At 44.5% G+C, this 22,233-nt stretch overlaps 1 protein-coding gene across 15 annotated transcripts in view; it reads right to left on the reverse strand.

The window, feature by feature from the left end:
* Positions 1 to 10,618: 10,618 nt before the first annotated feature.
* The window catches only part of Dcdc2c (doublecortin domain containing 2C), a 69,725-nt gene continuing 58,110 nt past the window's right edge, over positions 10,619 to 22,233 (reverse strand). For 3 of the 15 annotated variants that reach the window (XM_076559898.1, XM_042267267.2, XM_016008066.3), the window contains 2 exons: positions 15,121 to 15,168; positions 11,756 to 11,918 (listed from right to left, as the gene is read on the reverse strand). In XM_076559898.1, coding sequence (XP_076416013.1) covers positions 11,895 to 11,918; positions 15,121 to 15,168 — 72 coding nt within the window. In that variant the 3' untranslated portion in view covers positions 11,756 to 11,894. The other 12 variants (XM_076559896.1, XM_076559894.1, XM_076559895.1 and 9 more) reach the window with 8 other exon arrangements.

Below are 22,233 nucleotides of genomic sequence, written 5' to 3' on the forward strand. Positions count from 1 at the left end.
TCTGTGGGCATATGTCTTGGAAGAATTAACTGGAGGGGGAAGACGCTCCCCTAGAATAGGTGGCACCTCCCGGCTGTAGCCCACAGACAAAGAGCTGTGAGGGACAGAAATGTTGCTTCTGCCTACCAGCCTTTGCTCCCTGTTTGTAAGTGAATCTACTCTGTTGCTCCTGCTGATCATGATGTCAATGCCATCCATTATTTGCTGACATCAGAACCCACCTGCCTCAGTCTCTCTCCAAGCCTTCAGCACCAAATTGGAACTGCTGAGACATCAAACTACATGGACTGAGCAGCTCCTAGGGTCTCAATGGAGTACGACTCAGCAGTAAAAAAAAAAAAAAAAAATGACATCATGGAATTTGCAGGCAAATGGATGGAACTGGGAAGTATCATCCTGAGTAAGATAATCCAGACTCAGAAAGACAATCATGGTTTGTACTCATTCATAAGTGGATAGTAGATGTAAAGCAAAGGATAACCAGACTACAACCCACAGCTCCAGAGGAGCTAGCTAACAAGGAGGACCCTAAAAGGGATGCATGGATACCTTGGGAAGGGGAAATAGATGAGATCTCCTGAGCAAACTGAGAGTGAGAGGGGCAATAGAGGGTAGGGGATGGGGGATGAAAACATAAGGGAATAGGAGGTTTGAACTGGAACAGGGACAGAGTGGGAGAGCAATGAAAGAAATATCTTGATAGAGGAAGACATTATAGGGTAAGGGAGAAACCTTGTGCTAGGGAAGTTCCCAGGAATCCACAAGGATGACCCCACCTTAGACTACTAGCAATAGTGGAGAGGGTGCCTGAACTGGCTTACCCTGGTAATCAGATTGGTGAATGAATACCCTAACTCATAGAGTCATTATAGAGCCTTCATCCAGTAACTGATGGAAATAGATGCAGAGATCCAGCCAAGCACCAGGCCAAGCTTCAGAAGTCCAGTCAAGGAGAGGGAAGAGGGATTCTATGAGCAAGGGGAGTCAAGATCATGATGGGGAAATCTACAGATACAACCCAACCAAGCTAGTGGGAACTCATGAACTTTAGACTAACAGCTGTGGAGCCTCCACGGGACTGGACTAGGCCCTCTGCATAAGTGAGACAGTTGTGCAGCTTGGTCTGTTTAAAGGGCCCTGGCAGTGGGATCAGGATCTATCCCTGGTGCATGAACTGGCTTTTTGGATTCCATTACCTATGGTGGGAAACATTGCACAGCCTTGATGCAGGGAGGAGGGGTTTGGTCCTGCCTCAACTGAATATACCAGGCTTGCTCACTCCCCATGGGAGCTCTTACCTTTTTTCAGGAGGGGATGAGAGTGGGTTGGGAGGGGGAGACTGGGGGAGCAGGAAGAGGGATGAGACTGTGGTTGGTATGTAAAATGAATAAAAATTTTCTTAATAAAAAATATTATTCTTACATCACCCTTTACAATAGCCACAAATAATATAAAATACCTTGGGATAACACTAACTAAACAAGTGAAGGACCTTTTTGACAAGAACTTTAAATCTCGGCCGGGCGGTGGTGGCGCACGCCTTTAATCCCAGCACTCGGGAGGCAGAGGCAGGCGGATCTCTGTGAGTTCGAGGCCAGCCTGGGCTACCAAGTGAGTTCCAGGAAAGGCGCAAAGCTACACAGAGAAACCCTGTCTCGAAAAACCAAAAAAAAAAAAAGAACTTTAAATCTCTAAAGAAAGAAATTGAAGAAGATATCAGAAAATGGAAGGATCTCCCATGCTCATGGATAGGTAGGATTAACATAGTAAAAATGGCAATCTTACCAAAAGCAATCTACAGATTCAATGCAATCCCCATCAAAATCCCAACTCAATTCTTCACAGACTTGGAAAGAAAAATACTCAACCTCATATGGAAAAACAAAAGACCTAGGATAGCTAAAAGAATCCTATATGATAAAGCAACCTTTGGAGGCATCACCATCCCAGACCTCAAATTCTACTATAGAGCTATAGTAATAAAAACAGCTTGGTACTGGTATAAAAACCGACATACGGACCAATGGAATCGAATTGAAGACCCTGACATTAATCCATGCACATATGAACACCTGGTTTTTGACAAAGGAGCCAAAACTATACAATGGAAAAAAGAAAGTATCTTCAACAAATGGTGCTGGCATAACTGGATCTCAATATGTAAAAGATTGCAAAAGATCCATATCTGTCACCATGCACAAAACTCAAGTCCAAGTGGATCAAAGACCTGAACATAAATCCAGTTACACTAAACTTAATAGAAAAGAAAGTAGGAAACACTCTTGAACGCATTGGCACCAGAGACCATTTCTTAAATAAAACACCAACAGCACAGACCCTGAGCACAACAATTAATAAATGGGACCTCTCAAAACTGAGAAGCTTTTGCAGGGCAAAAGACACAGTCGATTAGACAAAAAGACAGCCAACAGAGTGGGAAAAGATCTTCACCAACCCCACATCTGACAGAGGACTGATCTCCACAGTATATAAAGAACTCAAGAAACTAGACATCAAAATACTGAACAGTCCAATTAAAAAATGGGCTAAAGAGCTAAACAGAATTCACAAAACAAGAAATACAAATGGCTGAAAGACATTTAAAGAAATGCTCAACATCCTTAATCATCAGAGAAATGCAAATCAAAACGACTCTGAGATACCACCTTACACCTGTCAGAATGGCTACGATCAAAAACACCAATGACAGTCAATGTTGGAGAGGATGTGGAGCAAAGGGAACATTCCTCCACTGTTGGTGGGAATGTAAACTTGTACAACCACTGTGGAAATCAGTATGGCGGTTTCTCAGAAAATTAGGAATCAAACTACCTCAAGACCCAGCCATCCCACTCTTGAGCATATACCCAAGGAATGCTGATTCATACCAAAAAGATACATGCTCAGCTATGTTCATAGCAGCACTATTTGTAATAGCCAGAACCTGGAAACCACCTAGATGCCCGTCAACAGAAGAATGGATGAAAAAAATGTGGTATATATACACAATGGAGTACTACTCAGCAGAGGAAAAACAATGAAAGCATGAAATTTGCAGGCAAATGGATGGAACTAGAAAAAATCATCCTGAGTGAGGTAACCCAAACCGAGAAAGACAGTCATGGTATGTACTCACTCATAAGTGGATTCTAGATATAAAATAAAGAACAATCAGACCACAAAAAAATATTATTCTTAGATGCCACAGACATTTAAGGAATTGTTCAACATCCTCAGTCATCAGGGAAATGCAAATCAAAACAACTCTGAGATACCACCTTACACATGTCAGAATGGCTAAGATCAAAAACACTGATGACAGCTTATGTTGGAGAGCATGCAGAGCAAGGGGAACACTCCTCCACTGTTGGTGGAAGTACAAACTTGCATAACCACTGTGGAAATCAGTATGATGGTTTCTCAGAAAATTGGGAATCAATCTACCTCAAAACCCAATGATACCAGTCTTGGGCATATACCCAAGGAATTCTCAATAATATCACAAGGACACTTGCTCAAGTATGTTCATAGCAGCTTTATTCATAATAGCCAGAACCTGGAAACAACCTAGATGCCCCTCAACGGAAGAATGAATAGAGAAAAAGGATATATATTTTTAAAACTAATACCTATTTCATTGTTTGTCTTTTACCATGATCTTTGGATATTTAAATGCACCTGTCACCCACATTCTCTTCCTTTTGGACACTTACCCCACATTAAAGGCTTGGTCCCCATCTTATGGTACTACTGGGAGGTGGTGAAATCTTAAGGAGCTATGATGTAATGGGGGAAAGTGTGGACACTGTAGTGTGCCCTTGAAGGGGCACTGCAACCCAGTCCCTTCCTCTCTGTTTTATGAGGTGAGCAGCCACTCTCCCATGCATTGTCCCTGTGGTGTGCCATGATGCCGCAGGACCAAAGCCGCAGGGTGAAACCACAGACTGGATCCTCTGAGACTGTGAGCCACATAACCTTCCCTCCTTCCGGTGAACCAGCCCAGGTGTCTGGTGGCAGCGGCAGGAGGTGACTGGCACGGATACGCCGCCCCTCTGCTCTGCTCCATCGACTCCTTTCATAGTGCCACAGCAGGGCAGCTGTGCAGGAAGAATGCTTGACTGTCCACAGTGCAAGCTGCACCAGGGGCACTGTGGGTGGAGCCTTACCCAGTGGTGAGATCTCCATTACATAAGACCCTCGCTGAATCTTAGGAAGGTGAGGGCGATGGGGAAGGAGTGGAGGGGAGAGGGGAAATGGTGAGCAGACCTGACAGGCATATTTACCTGACTGTCAGCCTGTCACAGAGTGTGAACGGCCTAAAACCTTCCTCTGTGAGAACGCCATGATGAATGCAGAGCTGCTCTGCATTCTTGGTTTGTTCGTCTTTCTCGTGTGATCGTTCTAAACATCAGAATGGCAGAGGGAAGTGTGTGTGTGTGTGTGTGTGTGTGTGTGTGTGTGTGTGTGTGTGTGTGTGTGTGTGTGTAGTATGTGGTGGGTGTGTATGTGTGCGTGTGTATGTGTGTGTGCATGTGTGATGTGTGGCGTGTGTATTGTTGTATGTGTATGTGTGTATGTAGTGTGTGTGTGTGTGTGTGTGGTGTGTGTGTGTGTGGAGTGTGAGCATGTAGTTTGTATGGTGTGGTATGTGTTGTGTATGTGTGATATGTGTGTGGGGTATGTGGGTGTGTGGTGTGGAGTGTGATCTGTGTATGTGTGCATGTGGTGTGTGTGTGGTGTGATCTGTGTGTGTGTATATATGTATGGGAGTGTGGTCTGTATATATGGTGTGTGGTATGTATGTATGGTGTGTGTGTGTGTGTGTGTGTGTGTGTGTGTGTGTGTGTGTGTGTGTGGTGCGTAGTATGTGGTCTGTGTGTGTGTGTTGTTTTAGAATATGAGCAACCACACTAAAAGTCTCACGAATCATCGGATGGATACTGCTTTAGTTTTTTGCCTACAGCCATGTGTTATGACATTTGTGGAAATTTAGTTTTTCAAGACAGGGTTTCTCTATGTAGCTCTGGTCACTCTGTAGACCACCTGACCTCGAATTCAAAGATCTGCCTGCCTCTGCCCTCCAAGTGCTGGGATTAAAGGTGTGTGCCACCATCTCCAAGCTGCTTTCATGGAAATTTAAGTGGCACACTCTTGAGCAATCAGCATCAGAGTTATCAATGTTTTAATCAGCCAAGGGTAGTCATAATCCCAAATCCCGCCCAGGAACTCACTGGACGTTATTCTCCTGAGAAGTTTTTCCTGACGTTGCCGCTGTCTCTCCAGCACCATGTAAACAGTACTGAGGAGGAGAGGCGTCAACCAAACCCTGGGTCAGGGAGCTTTGTCCTCCTCACATACACATGGCATCCCCTGTCTTTCTATCCTGCATCAAATTGGCATGGCAATCTTGTCCACTTCCAATGAAGAAGATTACTTTTCAGGGAGAAAAATTTGTATTCCATAAGAAATTAATTTAGAATGTACAAGTGGGGGGGTCATAAAATGTCAGTTTCTTTAAAGATCTTGGATCTTGTCAGGTGTGCTGGGAGGCTTGCAAGTTCAAGAACAGCCTGGGAAACTTAGTGAGACTATCTCAAGCTTTAAAAGCAGCTGTGGATATAGGTCAGTGGCAGAGAATTTACCTAGGATTCACAGAGCCCTAGGCAAGTCTTAATCCTGCAAAACAAGTGAGATCTTGTAACACATAAAAGTCTGACCTGTCATTTTCAAAAGGCAATGTGAGTTCCAGAACAACCTAGACATCATTGGGATGTAAATAAAAAATAATAATAATTTTAGTTCATATCAACTTCTAAAACTATTTTGAGTGCAAGTACAAGTATCAGTTGATTTACTTTCTATCATAACTAAGGAAAATTGCAACTATAACTATCTAGTCTTCAACTCCATCAAAGACCCACAAGGATGTAATATTATCTAACAACAGAGACATTTGGCTGCCTGGACAGTCACCCAAAGTTCCTCTGCAATGTTGGAGCATCCATCTTCTGCCTACAGGCCCAGAGTATCTGTCAAAGTTTTCAGTGAAGCAGGAATTTTGAAAGGCTGGCCTGCCTTGTTTTGGCAAAGTTCAACTGCCTTTTTCCTGTGTGTCCTTATGTCCAGTCCACACAGCACATTGTCAGCAGTCAAAAGCAAGAGCAGTTTCTTTGCCCAGTGGCTAACCTTGCCACAGTGAAAGCAAACTCCATAAGGAGTTTATTCAATGCCCATCATCTCTGAAATAAATTGGTGCTGCCAGAAGCAGATGTTTCTCATTGCCATGAAGAACCTTAAGCTAACAAAACATTTTAAATGTCATATTCTATAGGTCTTTGAAGTGTTTGAAGACCATTTAATCTAAAATAGACCTAGTTAACCTTAAAAACATATGACAAGTTTAATTATTATTTATTATTTAATTATTATTTAATATAAATAATTATTATTTAATTATTGTACATTAACTACTAACCTCATTTCTTATTTATACAGTATATTTTTAAATGAACTGCATAAGCACAATACCCCAAGCAAGAGTAGAAATATACAGTGTAACAAAATTAAAGTTGTATCAATATACCAAAATCCATGCCAATGCAAAATATCTGAAGTTAATAGTTATCTTTTGGTCATATATATATATATATATATATATATATATATATATATATATATATATTTGGCTTTTCGAGACAGGGTTTCTCTGTGTAGCTTTGCGCCTTTCCTGGAACTCACTTGGTAGCCCAGGCTGGCCTTGAACTCACAGAGATCCACCTGGCTCTGCCTCCCGAGTGCTGGGATTAAAGGCGTGTGCCACCACCGCCTGGCCAGGTCCTATATTTTTATATTCCCCTAAATTATAACAAGCATCTGTAACCCACCAAATAACCAAAAGCCTCCCATAGCCCTCTTGGGAATGTGGGCATTGTGTTCTCCAAACTGCTTCCTACTGTGGATGAAGATACTGTGGATGAAGTATCTTTAGGGTCCCTGAGAAAATTTTGAGATAATGACTGAGTCTGTAGTTGAAAGACCAGCAGTAACCTTTGTTGATATATATCACCTGGCAAGGTTCAGGAGGTCTCCCTTGATCAAACCTGATCCATATTAACCTGGAACTAATCCACAGCCTCTCATCTCCTATGGGAACAAAACTCCACAGCATTTTTGATTTCCATTTGACAAATATATTTTTGACTTCTTTTTTAAAGTTAAGATAGCCCTAAAGTATCTAAATTGGTTCAGTTTTGCAGTCCTGCTCACAAAGCTGTCTCTTGCCCATCAGCCATCAAAAAATTCAAAATCAACACAATAACATACAGGATCCAGACTCCCCATGCATTTCCCATTGTTACATAGCTTTTTCTTTTATATTACTTTTACTCTCTATTTATAAACTTTATTATTTTTAAACTATTTGTATCTTTCCATGACTGTTCATACCCTTTTTCTTTCTTTCCTAAGCCTGTGCACATTGTAAAACACACTGGAACCTGTTTAGAGGGTTTTTTTCCATCTGCACATTTTTTACTGTGTATCTTTTAGCCTTTTTTGTTTGCATGAGCAAAAAAACTGCTAAGCAGAGTGGCTTTGGATCTCCACCTGCAGCTTTGGTGGCAGGCCATGCCCCCTTCCAAATTGAGAGAGCCAAGCCTAAAGCTTGCGGCCTGGTTGGAGGTTTGTTTGACCAGGAACTGCATTAACCCTTCCTAGCTATGGAAGCTGGTACCTGCACTGTCCCAAATGGTTTTTACTTACCTTGCTGTATTTATTTAATGGTACCACTAAACAGTAGCACCTCTTAAAGGTGCCAGTGTTTTCTTTCTCTTTCTTCTTTTTCTTTTTCTTTTTTTTCTCAGTTTTCTCAGGACCTACATGGAAATTCAGCCGACACTGGTAAGTCAAAATGTTGTTGGTTATTTTCTTTTACTCTTTAGGGCCCACCACCCAGCTGCCAAGTAAATCACACAGAGTGTTGTTCTAAATTATAAATACCTGACCTTAGCTTGGCTTGTTTCTTGACAGTTTTTCTTAACCTAAATTAGGCCATCTACCTTTTACCTTTTCTTACTTCTGTATATCTTACTTTCACTCTTACTCCATGACTGACTGGGTGGCTGGGTGGCTGGGTGGCTGGCCCCAAGCATCCTCCTCTCCTTGTTCTCTTGCTTTTTCTTTTTCCTAGATTTCTCCTCCTATTTATTCCCTCTGCCAGCCCCACCTATCCTTTCTCCTACCTTGCTATTGGTCATTTAGCTCTTTATTACACCAATCAGGTGTTTTAGACAGGCACAGTAACACAGCTTCACAGAGTTAAATAAATGCAACATAAAAGAATGCAACACATCTTTGCATCATTAAAACAAATGTCCCACAGCATAAACAGACATAGCATAAATCTTAAGATAATATTCAACAATGTATTATTTTGGCCTCTGTAAGAATAAATAAATAAATAAAAAATAAAAATTCTTTCCATAACTAACCTTAGATTTTTCTCCTTTATTCTAACAATGGCAGAGGAGGTAGAAAATTTTCATACTTTGAATATATATATATATATATATATATATATATATATATATATATATATATATATATATATATATATATTCCAGGAAAACAACAACATATATAATCCAGAAAAAGAAACAATGAAGCGGCAGTGTATGCCCTGACTCCAGCTCCCTCTGCTTTTCTGAACAACCAGTGTGAGGCCTAAGGAACCACATTTTGTTTTTAAATATTCACTAAAACAGAATAAAATCACCAAGTAAGGAAAGTGGAACAGAGTCATCCAGCTGTGCTTCTGCCACTTTAACACCAATTCTCCTAGCGTCTGGGGCTTCTGGTACAGTCTCAATTCTGGTTAGAAAGCAAGGCAGGGCCGAGGACCTGCCGCCTCTGGTGACACTGACAGACGAGCAGACAGGAGCATGATCTGTGCAAAAACCCACCCTGAGAATCTGAAACTACCTTTCCTGTGGTGATCTGAATGCCATCTAGCTGCTCCGAAACTCCCTCCCTATCCCGGCCCCTTCTTCAGTCTTCTCCTCCCTGCCTGACCCCAGCTCTCAGCTTTAAATGTACGAAGACACTGTGGCCTCTTCCAGGCTGTGCTTTCCTTTAGTTTACAATACTGATAACCCTCTAGAGCTTCCCCTCTGGTCCTTTCCTCCACACTCAGACCTCTCCAGAACTAAAGCCCCCGCTGGACACAATAGGTGTTAGTTTTTTTAATTAAGTATCCCCTAAATTTACACTACTCTATTTCACCTCACCCCACGCTTCATTTCTTTAGACTTATCCAAAAGGCTTGCCATTATTACAAACCTGAGATAAAAACTTGAAGAAAAGCAAAATGCCCAATTCCGTGACCCATGGGACTTCACACAAGCCCCTACCCCCCACTTATGACCCTAAGGCACAATGACAGCTGTAAACTCTGTGGGGTCTTGAGTTTGTTTCCAACCCCAGCAAAGGGAAGGGAAAGGCTCTGGTCTATGTGGTCGACTGGGGTGTGGGGGAGAGGGGGCATGCTCACACCCAGTGGTTGCTCTGATGTACTTTCTTCGGGTTCATGGTAGGTCTCCATCACAGGACAACTGGAGAGTGGTCACTGTCAAGAGCCATCCTGAAACAGAGCTAGCTCAGAGAAAACAACTCTCTACTAGAACCTTAGCTGGTTGACCTTTTGAAACCAGTCAGCCATAGGATGGAGGTGGTTTCTACGTAGTTACTAACATCCGCTTGAAGATGTATCAGATGTTTCCTTGGAGCCGAACACCAGGGAACTGAATACAGTGAGGCTGTAGTTCACCGTATAACTACCACAATGAAGAACTCACAATTCTTAAGCAGGCTTTGGGTCCTAACAGCTGGGTTTCAGGGCCGGCAGGATGGCTCGGTGAGTAAAACGTCTTGCACTGAGACTGCTGACCTGAGCTCAATGCCAGAGACCAATCAGTGAAGGGAAAAACTGAGTCCTGCCAGTTGTCTTCTCACCCCCACATGCACATAAATAAGTTCTTTTTTTTTTTAAAGATCTCATCAAAAAGCTGTGTTTCCATATTCATTTTACAGAAAAAAAAAAAAGTCAGTTCACAGGAGCCAAATGCAGTAACTACCTCAGCATCTAGACAAGTCTTCAGTTTTCTCTAGTGAACTAACGAAACAAGACAACCATCAGGGTGAAATGATGGCAGCAGCTCACATGTTTTGTGTCTTCCTCGTGTCTGGAACTAAGTACTTTCTGATAAATCGCTATCCCAACAGCCTACAGGTCAGGCATATCATTAGCCCCAGTTTTGGATGAAATGAGGCACAAGCTAGTTCAAACCTTCTACTCCTGACACACACAGGACATGTATGTATGTGTAATGTATTTGTATGTGTAAATGCATATGCGTAAGTATTTGAAGATGCTTTAAGTAGGAAGAATTAACTCTGGGTAGCTGTGTATTATGTGGTCTAGTCCCAAGCTGGTGAGTACTTCTGAGATATGAGGTGTAGGCTGATATTACTAAAAGGGAATGGTCTACTCCAGGCAGACAGATACCCTAAGTATAGACCCATACCCTCCCTCTTCTGCCCTTCTAATCAGGAAACAGAGAAAGAGATTCCAGACGAATTTAATCTTTACTCATCTTTTAAGCTTTAAGTCTGTCCTTCAAAATATGAGGTTCATAACTGTAGTACCGTCCTGGCATACCTCAGCATAATATGAAAATAAACTGTGTCATTTTATTTTCATTTGCCTGTGGTCCTGTCCAGTTCCTGACTGTTGCTCTTCACAACATGGCTGACATTTTCTTATCATGGCATTTGTCTCCTGCATTGTCCCAGAGTCACCTCTTTCTGAGATTGCTATCTCAAGGATGACTGTCAATGGGGTTCCCATTGCTTGGGTGGATATTCTTGGAATGGTAGTCCAAAAGATGTCTATTTAGAAGATTCTCACTGTGCAGGTTGTTGCTCTAAAAATGGTCCCAAGGATGACTCTTTAGAGGACTCTTGTTCAAGCTGTTGCTCTGGGGATGGTGGTCCCAAGGCTGACTGTCCAGATACCTCTTGTTCTAGTTGTTGCTCTGGTGATGATGGTCTCAAGGATGACTGTCTAGATACCTCTTGTTGTTCAAGTTGTTGCTCTGGGGATGGTGGTCCCAAGGGTGAGTGTCCAGATACCTCTTGTTCTAGTTGTTGCTCTGGGGATGGTGGTCCCAAGGGTGACTGTCCAGATACCTCTTGTTCAAGTTGTTGCTCTGGTGATGGTGGTCCCAAGGGTGACTGTCCAGATACCTCTTGTTCTAGTTGTTGCTCTGGGGATGGTGGTCCCAAGGGTGACTGTCCAGATACCTCTTGTTCTAGTTGTTGCTCTGGGGATGATAGTCTCAAGGCTGACTGTCCAGATACCTCTTGTTGTTCATGTTGTTGCTTTGGGGATGGTGGTCCCAAGGGTGACTGTCCAGATACCTCTTGTTCTAGTTGTTGCTCTGGGGATGGTTGTCTCAAGGTTGACTGTCCAGATACCTCTTGTTGTTCATGTTGTTGCTTTGGGGATGGTAGTCTCAAGGGTGACTGTCCAGATACCTCTTGTTCTAGTTGTTGCTCTGGGGATGGTTGTCTCAAGGTTGACTGTCCAGATACCTCTTGTTGTTCATGTTGTTGCTTTGGGGATGGTGGTCCCAAGGATGACTGTGTAGATACCTCTTGTCCTTCACATTGTTGCTCTGGTGATGATGGTCTCAAGGATGACTGTCCAGGAGATTCCTGTTGCTTAGGTCTTTGGTCCTGTGTTGATGATGACTCTTGTAATTCTTGTTCCATTGATGGCTCTCTTTGAATTTCTGCTTCTACGTGGGTTTCTGGCAGTGCGGGTATGTTTTTTTCTTCTATAATGTCATGTTGTTCTTTTTCTTTTTTTTTCAGTAAACAAAATAAGACAAAATCACCAATAAACACAGTAGCCATTTAAACCAACTGAAATAAATCACAGACAAATGTTGCTATCATAGTATCAAGGATTTAGTAATGACAGTGAAAATAATTTTCACACAGGGTATTAAACCTGAAATGCTCTTTTGACTGTATCATCACATTTGCCCTCATGTAAAAACACAATCTCAAGCAAGTATAAAAAGGATAGAAGAGATGCCTGAGAAGAGGGAATGAAGGACATGTCACCAGACATTAACTACACAGATATCATCTGTTGATCATTGAAAATTGAACAGCTATGGAAAGACTTGCTCTTTCTATGAGTCCCTGAGACAGGGAAGGCACTTTTATTAAATGAAAAGGAAAGGAATGAGCACATAGGAGAATCCAGGCCCTGTGTTTAGCACAAATGAGACAGTCTGTAAAGCACAGGGAAGGAGACTAAGCACACCAGCTCTTCCTGACAAACTACACAACAATTGAGCTGAGGAAATCAAGACTAAGAGGAGCCTCACAGAAAGTGGGGGATACTGGGTAGCCCAACTGACATGCATAAGATTCATCATGTTCACGAACCACCTTCCCATCAATATCTATTCTCCCTCTCACCTTCAGAAGCAACTTACAAATCCCAAATCACAGACTTCATCTCCAGTTTCATCCTGACCTCTCATTTCCATTATGCCAAGTCTGAACCATCTGGTCTCATCCCAGAAACCTGTAATCCCCTGTGTGATCCCACTGCCTTGGCCCAGCTGTCCCCAACTGACAGAATATTAGAATTACACCCTAATATTCTCTTGCCTTCCTATATTCCCTTTGTTACTGAGTAACACATAAATTTGGTCAACTATCTCCCTGGTTTAGCATGACCTACAAGAAAAAAGACTTTACAGCAAATGAGACTCTGGCAGCCAGGATCAGATAGCCACTAGATCTGCATTCCCAGCCACTTGCATCTTAGTGGGCCAGATGAGTAGTTTCAACTAAAGAAATGCGAGCCACAACTTGTCCTTTCTGGACTGAGAGGGTTAGTACTTGATACAACTTCCTCCTGTCTCTCTCTGGCATCAGATTCAGAGGCCAGGTGACTGACATCATAACACCAAGGGTACCTGGGTCATGCAGGGGAGGAGAAAAGCTCAGTAGAGCTGCCACCCACAGTGGGCTTTCTGTGGTCATTAAAGAAAGCTCTGTCATGCAGAGCCATTGGGATTGGGGGCTGATATTCCTTGCTGCAATTCAGCCTTCCTCCTTCCCTGCCACAAATGACCAAAGAGCCAAGCCCTGCTATACCAGCTTTATGTTCCTTTCCTTCCTCACACATTAGCCTTTGACTCCATCCACACCTGTGAGTCTCACCTCTCAAAATCTGCTGTAGTTTTACGATGAGCCTTAATACTCTGATTCCTCTGCCCACAGCCCCTTCTCTACAGTGTCTGCCTGGCAAATTCCTGTTGACTGTTCAGTTGTCCTTTATACTGGTCTTGCATCCTGGTCGCCTCCTTCCCAGGCCCTGGAAGTCCAGCATTCTGATTGTGGTCTGTTTCCAGGTATCCACTGAATTTTTCTACCTTCTGTTCTACACTGGAATTCCACTCTGACACACATGAGCTTGGTCAGAACAGTGGGACTGTGTCGGATTCACAAATGACAGTCAGCACACACCTCAGTCACAACAACACAACTTATACTGGGCAACGACGACATGGGAGTTGTGCATTAAAAATAGCCTTAGACAAGTCCCACTTCCTTTTCTTGGTTTCAATGAATTCTCTCTTGGAAAACAGAGATAAAAAGACACATCTATAGGAACTGTAGAAATATGGTGACACATAGCTGAAGCTTGCTGAGTAGAAAAATAATCAATGCTCAGATCATTCAAATACCCATTATTATAAAAGCTTAATCGTGAAAATAAATCCTTACATGATACAGTGCTCATTGTTATAAAAGCTTATTTAGTGAATAAATATAAAAGCTTATTTATTCACTATTTAGTGAAAATACATACATACATACATACATACATACATACATGCTATAGTACACATTTTTAAAAAGATTAAATAGTGAAAATAAATGCATGAACCAGAAGTTTGGAAGAAAGCATAAAGACTGTCATATGCTCGCTGGAAGCCAGAGACCTAAGGTAGAAGTTGTGCCTGGCCCCTGGCTACTCACTGCCCCCTAGTGAATGTAGTTGGGACCCCACATAAAGGTTGTGGTGGACCCCAGGCAGTGAGGCAGAAGTTATATCTTACTCATCCTTTCTTCAAGCACCCAAGTGGCATATGAAAGAAACTCAGACTGTTTGATAAATGAAAAAAAATAAAGGAATAACTTATGACTGAATCAGAAGTCCCCTTGTCCCATTCACATAGAACCTTCCTGAAGACACAAAGACATTAGAATGAGCAAAATACAAAATACAATGAGGACATTAAAATGTGTTTATATGGATAAAGTAATTAACATAACAAAATGAGGATACAAAATACTAGTTTGCCATAATATCCATGTTATGGGAAGATATATTGAAACACATTTTCAAAGCCCTGGCACTCACCTTGACTTTCAAACTCAACCATCAGTGAGCTGCTCTGGGCACTGCCTATGTGTTCTGTACCGTTTCCTTTCATAACTCAGCCCGCATTCTAATCAGCTTCTAACTGTGGCTAAGGCCATGACCTGCAGTGCACCAGGGGCACATACTCATCTGAGGTTTCCTGCCTGGATCCTAAGCTCATCGCCACTCTAGGAAGATTTTTCTCTAATCCTTTCTTTAAAATATTGTCACTGTAAATGCAGTGAAATTTCAAAATAAATGCATAAAGCAGTAACATGTCTACCTAAACTGAGCTGACTGGCAGACAGCACTACCATACGCTAAGCCAAAGTATTCAAATGACCTAATGATCACCCACCATTCAGAGGACAGCTTGGCAAGCTGCATGCACAGCAAGGGGAGCCCAGGGCATCCAAAGCAGAAAAACTCCTCTCTCGGGAAGCAATCTTGAGGAAAACCCAGATGTTGCAAGGAATAAAAGCGACTATAGTCATTCCCACTGGGGTGACTCTCAGATGGGCAGAGTGACCCCAAATGTTTCCCCACTCCACACCTTGTGTCATATGCAAGAGCCCAGCAAATGACCGGTCCCCCACGGTACGCTCTCTTACCAGAAGTCGGAACCACCTCTTTATTCTTGCGGAGGTTCTTGAGAGATGCTGAAATGAAAAGGAACGTAGAGGTTAGTGAACTAAGCAGAGGAGTCGCCACAAGCCTTCAGTGGGACACCTACGGCTAAGAGAACCAATGGAATGCAACCTTCTGGATAGCTTGGAGAGAATTTCAGGCCAATAAAAATGACCCTATTGAAAATACAACCATGCTTTTATATGTGGAAATAAATGGTGATATTATCATTCTTTGGGATCACAGGGCAACAGGTTGGATGTTGATCTGCCCACTTGCTTTCCCAGAGAGAATGGCATGTTTTGCTTGAGTTTATTGGCCTTGCTCCTTCCTCCAGCTTCACGGTAGGCTCCCAGTGGCTGGTGGTGGCAATTCCTGTGTTCTACTTTACACCACAGGTAACAACCTCTCTGGTAGGACTCTGACCAGAACATGTAAACCTGCTCAGGGCTGTTCTAGAAACTCCAAATTACAGAAAACAATAAAAGAATATTCGCTTTAAAAATGAACCACGTGTAACTGACACTAGGAAAGCACACTCATGTGCACAAGTATGATGCAAATGCAATACGACTTCTCTGCAGACCTGCCACAGGTAAGCGTTCCAACCAACGAGCCTGCTTTGATGCTGGGTATGTTATGAAGTTTGCCAGAGACTCTGCCCCTGCCAGCCAGCGGAAGATACCTGCTGTATTCAAATGTCCCCATGCTTCAACACTGGTGTCAGCACAACTAACAGGAAAACGTTTTTGTTAATAAGAACTTCGGTTCTGTTGAACTCAGGAGCGAGCAAGGATCCATAGAATTAGACCAGTGCTGTTCTGAGACCTGACATCTGGCACCTGGGGTGAAAAAAAGGGGGGGGGAGGGCCTGAGCAGCTTCAGGGTTTATTGCCACTGAGGGAAGGAATGTGAGAGGCCGTGAAGGGATGGCTGCACAGATTGCACCCCCAGGAGCAGCAGCTGAGGAGTCTGAAGAGAAGGCTGGTTTCCACGACAGCTCTGAGGTTTCATAGGCCACAAAGAAGTCCAGCTGCTGCATTCCTAGCTGTAAGCCCCCTGGCGCTGAGGGGAGGCTCGGTCAGCAGAGTGCTAGCTCAGCATGCACAAGGGGCTGGGTTCCAGCCCCAGCTTTCACACACACTAGGCATGGTGTCACGTGACGGCACGGGAGAGATGGGGGCTAGAGGATCAGAGTTCAAAGCCATCCTCAGCTGCGTGACAAGTTCGAGGCCAGCCTGGGATATGTGAGATCTGCTTTCTAAAACGACAAACTTTGTTCCTGCCTGCATTTAGTTTTGCGACTGCCAGAACATCGAAGCTGCCGCAGTTTATGTGACTCAAGATGTTAGCCTGTGATTTGTGAAAGTAAATCCACTCTTATTTAAGACATGATGAGTGTGCAAAAAGCTAGAAGGCCAAAGTTAGAAAAGCATTTCACTTTTGACTGTTGGGGCTGTTACCTAAGTAACTGATTCTCTGTAGCTAGAAAGACTCTTAAATATTTCAGCAAAGGCATTTCCCAAGTCCTATAGGAACCACAGTTAAATCAGAAAGTACTTTGGACTCAGTAAATCTATTGCCAGCGTCAAGAAAGTATTCCCAATCAGCGGTGTCTCCGTGTGACAAGTTCCCCCTTGAGGCCCTCTGTCAACCACCATAGATTATCTAGATACAAAATCCACTTATTGAGGGTCATTTTACACCTGAATCTTGACTGTCACCATAGGAGATCAGATGTGGCCTCAGGTAGGAGTCCCAAAACTTCCAGATTTTTGAAGCACTTTGGATTTGGGAATTTGGGATAAGGTCACTCGAGCTGTGTTCAGAAACTATCACACTTGAAGAGAAGCAAGAAACAGAGAAAGGCGGGGGCTGGAAAGCACAAAAGCGTCGACCTCCTTGGCAAAGTCCTCTGGGCCTGCAGAGCGGCTCTCTCAGCCCACAGTCCTTCTGACTCGCATGTGGAGCTTGGTGTTCTATTTTTGATTCTTCCTTTAAAGGTTTCCGGTTTTCTTTTATCTCTCTTTTTATTGTCAGCTACCTTAAATCCTTTGGGCAATAGGATAACAGCCTTTAAAATTAGAGAGAGAGAGAGAGAGCCACGCGGGGTCTGGTTGAACTGTTGGGAAATGCTCAGAGAAAGCAAAATCAGTCTCTGCATTTCTCAGGACAATGAGTCCACGCAAACAATGAATCGTTTGACGCACTTGGAGTGGCTAGCCTCCACAGTTTACTAACAGCATACAGAGAAGTGCTTCCTCTGCCCTGGGAGAGAAACTCATGGATGGACTCCTGGGAAGAAAGCATGTCTTGGTTCATGTGGCTCTGGGAAAGTCACCCACCTCTCTGCATTGATACAAGTCCAGACTTAACCAATAACTGCCAAGATGGCGGTAGCCCTCAGAATGTGACTGTAACCCTTGACACAATGCACCTCTCCCCATGTGTGGCCAGTCACCCTCCCAGCCCCTTTCCCCTCCCTCACCATGTGCATAGCCTCCATCACCTGCCCCCAGCCCCTTCCTCAATGGGGTCCCGCTGTACATGTTATGGCCTTCCACTCTGCCCACATTATTTTCTGCTTCCGGCGTCCCCACCACCCTTTATCTCTGCCAAATACTCACTCTTATGATAGACTCCCAACATGTAACCAAGCCTGGAACCTTAAAGGGTTAGCATTAATTTCTCAATTTTACCAGAAAAAAAAAAAAAAAAAAAAAAAAAACAGGAGCTAAGAGTTATGCCAACCTCAGTTTCCCATACTTAGTACAACAAGTTTGAGCAAATGATTTTCCGGCTGATCTCCACATTATAGCCCCAGTGCCTGAACAGCAGACATCGGTGCTGGGCACAGTAAAAGAGGACTGTAACAAGCCCTCCATACACATTTTGCCAAGGGGAAGCAGGCAGCCTAGAAAGGCTACAGTCCCCACAGGCACAAGAACCTGAGTTCAAATCCTCAGCGCCATCATAAACCAGCGGTAGAAGCACACATCTGTTAACCCTTCACTGAGAGGTCAGAGACAGAAGATGCCTGGAACTCCAGCCAGTCCGTCAGGCTCAATCAATGAGCTCCAGAGTCAGGGAAGAGACTCCACTGTAAAAACTAAAGGGGAAGTCTGGCAGAAGAATGGCTTGTCACCAAATCTGAGGACCTGAGTTCAATCCCAGGACCCACTTGGTGGAAGGAAAGAACTGACTCCCGCAAGTTGTCCTCTGACCTCCACACACATCCTGCGGCACACACACACACACACACACACACACACACACACACACACACACGATAAATAAATATAAATAAATAGATGGAGAATGACTGGTGAGGACACCTGACACTGGCTGTGCTCCCCACACATGTGAGCACATATGCACACGCGCACACTCACGAGAACCCTGCCTACTACCTACAGGGCGTGTTGAACATGGTATTGAAACTCATGGTGCCTGACAGCTATCCACACCCTAAGTCCCAGCACCCATGGGTGTGTCAGCTCATGGGATGAAGGAACATTAAGGCTGCATAGGGGGTTGAGGCAGTGACAGACAGGGAATGTTCCCCCAGAATATCCAGGTGGGCTCAGCTCAATCACAAAGTCCCCTGGAAGAGAAGGCAGCAGAGGGAAAGAATCAGAGGTCATGTGAACAGAGAGGAAGCATTAGAGAAAGGCAGCTGAATTTAAAAAGGAAGGAAGGATCCACAAGGGGAAAAAAAACAAACAAACATGGGCACCCCTGGGAGCTGGAAGAAGCATGACAATAGATTTTCCCTGGAGCCCCAGGACAGGGACACAGGCTGTCAGCCCATGAAACCATGTCTAACTCCTGACCCGCACAACTACAAGATGGTTATTAAGTTTGTTCTCATTTGTTACAAAAGGCACATGAACTAGTCCAACACTCCGGCCATCTCTGCCTTCCTCTAAGAAACTCCGCATAGGGATGTGCACACACCACTGACTGTGGGAGACTCTGGGAGAACGGCCTGGATGCCTCCACCCTGATCTCTGCATGCAGATGCAGGGTCATGGGACCCAGCGGCATGCAGGTAATGTAGATGCCAAAGCTGCAAGCTAAAGTGAGGATGGTGACTGAAAACCAGGGCACAAGATAAGTGTGAGCTGAATGGAAATAAAGGGTTTGAAATGTGAAGCTCAGACCAGGGATCACCCTCACTGTGTGTGGCCTGGAGGGGCTTTAGTTTGATAAGAGCCTCGGAGCTTGCAAAGCTCTCTACCAGCAGAGAGGCTGTCTCGGACAGCCTAAGGAAGTGCTTCCCATTGGGAGAGAAACTGTAAAGGGAGCTGAAGAGCCTGACTCTGTGATCTTGATGTTCCTTCCTAAACTGAATGCCACTGGTCCTTCCTCCATGCGAGGGATAAAAATTAAAAAAAAAAAAAAAAGCATGCCTGACTCTGCGTTTGAAATAAATGACAATGTACTGTGCCATACGTGTTGTTTTGTGAAATGTACTGCAGGGGAATCCAAGCAAAGATCACAACCAGGGGGGAAAGAATGCACTCTTGCACCATTCAGCGTCGGCCAGGGTTTCGACTTCGATGTTTGGTTGGCACACAGGAGCCATCAAGCGTCCACTTGTACAGAGTCAGCTGAAAACTAATGAGAACCTGGATAAAGTCACCCCAGTAAAAAGGGGTTGCACCCAAGCCAACAGATGCACAAAGTCCAAAAGGAGAAAGACAGGAATGGAGGACCCCCACCCCGCACGCCGCAGCTGCACATGTCTTTAAGTGGGTGCCAGAGACTGCCGGTACATGAAAGAACTGTCCACTGGGATTCCCATTGTACACAGCTTGTTTAAACTAGCTAGGAACATATGGCGTCTGGGTGCTTATACTAACTCTCCACTCTCCTCTTTCAACTCCCGGGCATTTTTTAATTTAATTTTTTATGTACACAGGTGTTTTTGCCTGCATGTATGTCTGTGTACCGCATGTGTGCCTGGAGCCCACAAAGGCCAGAAGAAGGCTTTGAACCCCCTGAAATGGGAGTTATAGGTGGTTGTGAGCCACCATTTGAGTGCTGGGAATAGAACCCTGATCCTCTGGAAGATCAGGTTGCGAGTGCTCTCAACTGCTCTCCAGCCTCCAATTCCCAAGCACTTTAAGAATGTTAAGCAATTGCATGTTAACCTCCTCCTAGAGATTTTAGCATATTCAGGGACAACCCGTCTGGGTCCATCCAAAGGAAACTAGCTACAGATCAGAGGAGGCCTGCTCTCCACTGTCCTTGGCTACTGCAGAAATTGCAGGAAACCCCACCTGCGTTAGCCACACCAGGAAACAATTTACAAAACACACACATATTCAAGATGACTCCAGGAGACTGAATCGGGGTTGCCTAAACATCAAATGCCATACAGGAAAGGAATTAGTCTGCTACCCAAGAGAGAGCCGGGAGTCTCAAAAAAAAGGAAACCTTATCAGTGGGGGGGGGGGGGGAATTACCTACAAGGAACGTAAGTGAAAGTAACACTTTTCCCAAAAATCTCTTTTCTCTTGTTCTTTCCATAGGCAGTCTCTAGACCCAAACTCAAACCTTCAGTGGTTCAAAGTCAGTCCCACACCACAGTCCAGAACACATCCTGACTCCTCGGCCATGACTGGAGACCCCAACATGGTTCCACGCAGCCCACCCTCTCCTCAGCAGCAATGCCAAGGCTGAGCAGAGAAGGCAGCTGGAGTTGCTGACCACACTACGTGAGTCTCACAGATTCCTCTGGTTTATGTAGCTCTGAGAAAGAAATCCACCTCTGTGGGTTCCCCCCTTACAGAACAATTTCTGCCAACACTAATATAAGGCAGCCAAAAACTATTCCCAGGGAGACACAGAGAACTTTTTACAGCCCTGAATTAGACTTCTGGGACTTGGACTTTCCTCATCCTCCTGGGGTGGGGGGAAGGAGCTTGCAGATCTCAACAATAGGGAACATCTAATTCCTGGGCCTCATCTTACCGATGAAGACATGGGGCCCCTGCACCTGGCCTGTGCTGGCACAGTCCCTCGACAGCAGGTCCAGGGCTGCTACCAGGTCTTTGGGATGCAGACTCGGGACTTGCTCTCCTTTGCACCATGATGTGGTCCTAATCATCGTTTTATACCTAAGTAAAAGATCACAGAACATCACTGATGGGATTTGCTAAAAAACTAATGATAATTAGCATGAACCCCTCCACTAAAAGTACTAAATATTTTACAGGGTCAAAATAAAGACCAACCGGATAAATGTCTGTCCTACCAAACACCTGTGAAACTAAAGAAGCCATGTACTTATATATGCGGATGGACATTTAGGCACATCAGCCAGGGCCAAGGTCCTCAGAAAACGGGACAAGTGGTTGTTTCCATTTCTAGTGCCTTTGGCTACTTTGGGGTGTGTTTTCAATGCCATCCCTTCCCTGTGTTTAGCACCATTTCATTGAACTAATATGGCCTCACTAGCCAAGGTGGCACTGGCACTGCATAGTCTCACCAGCCTGGGTGGTACTGGTGCTGGTGCCTGGGTGGTGCTGGTGCTGGTGCCTGGGTGGTACTGGTGCTGGTGCCTGGGTGGTGCTGGTGCTGGTGCCTGGGTGGTACTGGTGCTGGTGCCTGGGTGGTACTGGTGCTGGTGCCTGGGTGGTACTGGTGCTGGTGCCTGGGTGGTGCTGGTGCTGGTGCCTGGGTGGTGCTGGTGCTGGTGCCTGGGTGGTGCTGGTGCTGGTGCCTGGGTGGAACTGGTGCTGGTGCCTGGGTGGTGCTGGTGCTGGTGCCTGGGTGGAACTGGTGCTGGTGCCTGGGTGGTACTGGTGCTGGTGCCTGGGTGGTGCTGGTGCTGGTGCCTGGGTGGTACTGGTGCTGGTGCCTGGGTGGAACTGGTGCTGGTGCCTGGGTGGTGCTGGTGCTGGTGCCTGGGTGGTACTTGCCTTGCAGCCCCCACATCCAGCTGCTTTCCCAGGCAGCTTCTCTTCAAAAATGACCTCTACCTGCAACTAAGGTGCAAAGCCACGAGGCTTCAGAGGAAGTCGGTATGTGGGCTTATTTTTACACTCGTATGTAAATACCTGATTGAAGCTCCTGAAAGCAGCAAGTTT

Source organism: Peromyscus maniculatus, chromosome 22 (genome assembly GCF_049852395.1).
Source record: "Peromyscus maniculatus bairdii isolate BWxNUB_F1_BW_parent chromosome 22, HU_Pman_BW_mat_3.1, whole genome shotgun sequence".
In the NCBI taxonomy this organism is placed as follows: Eukaryota; Metazoa; Chordata; class Mammalia; order Rodentia; family Cricetidae; genus Peromyscus; species Peromyscus maniculatus.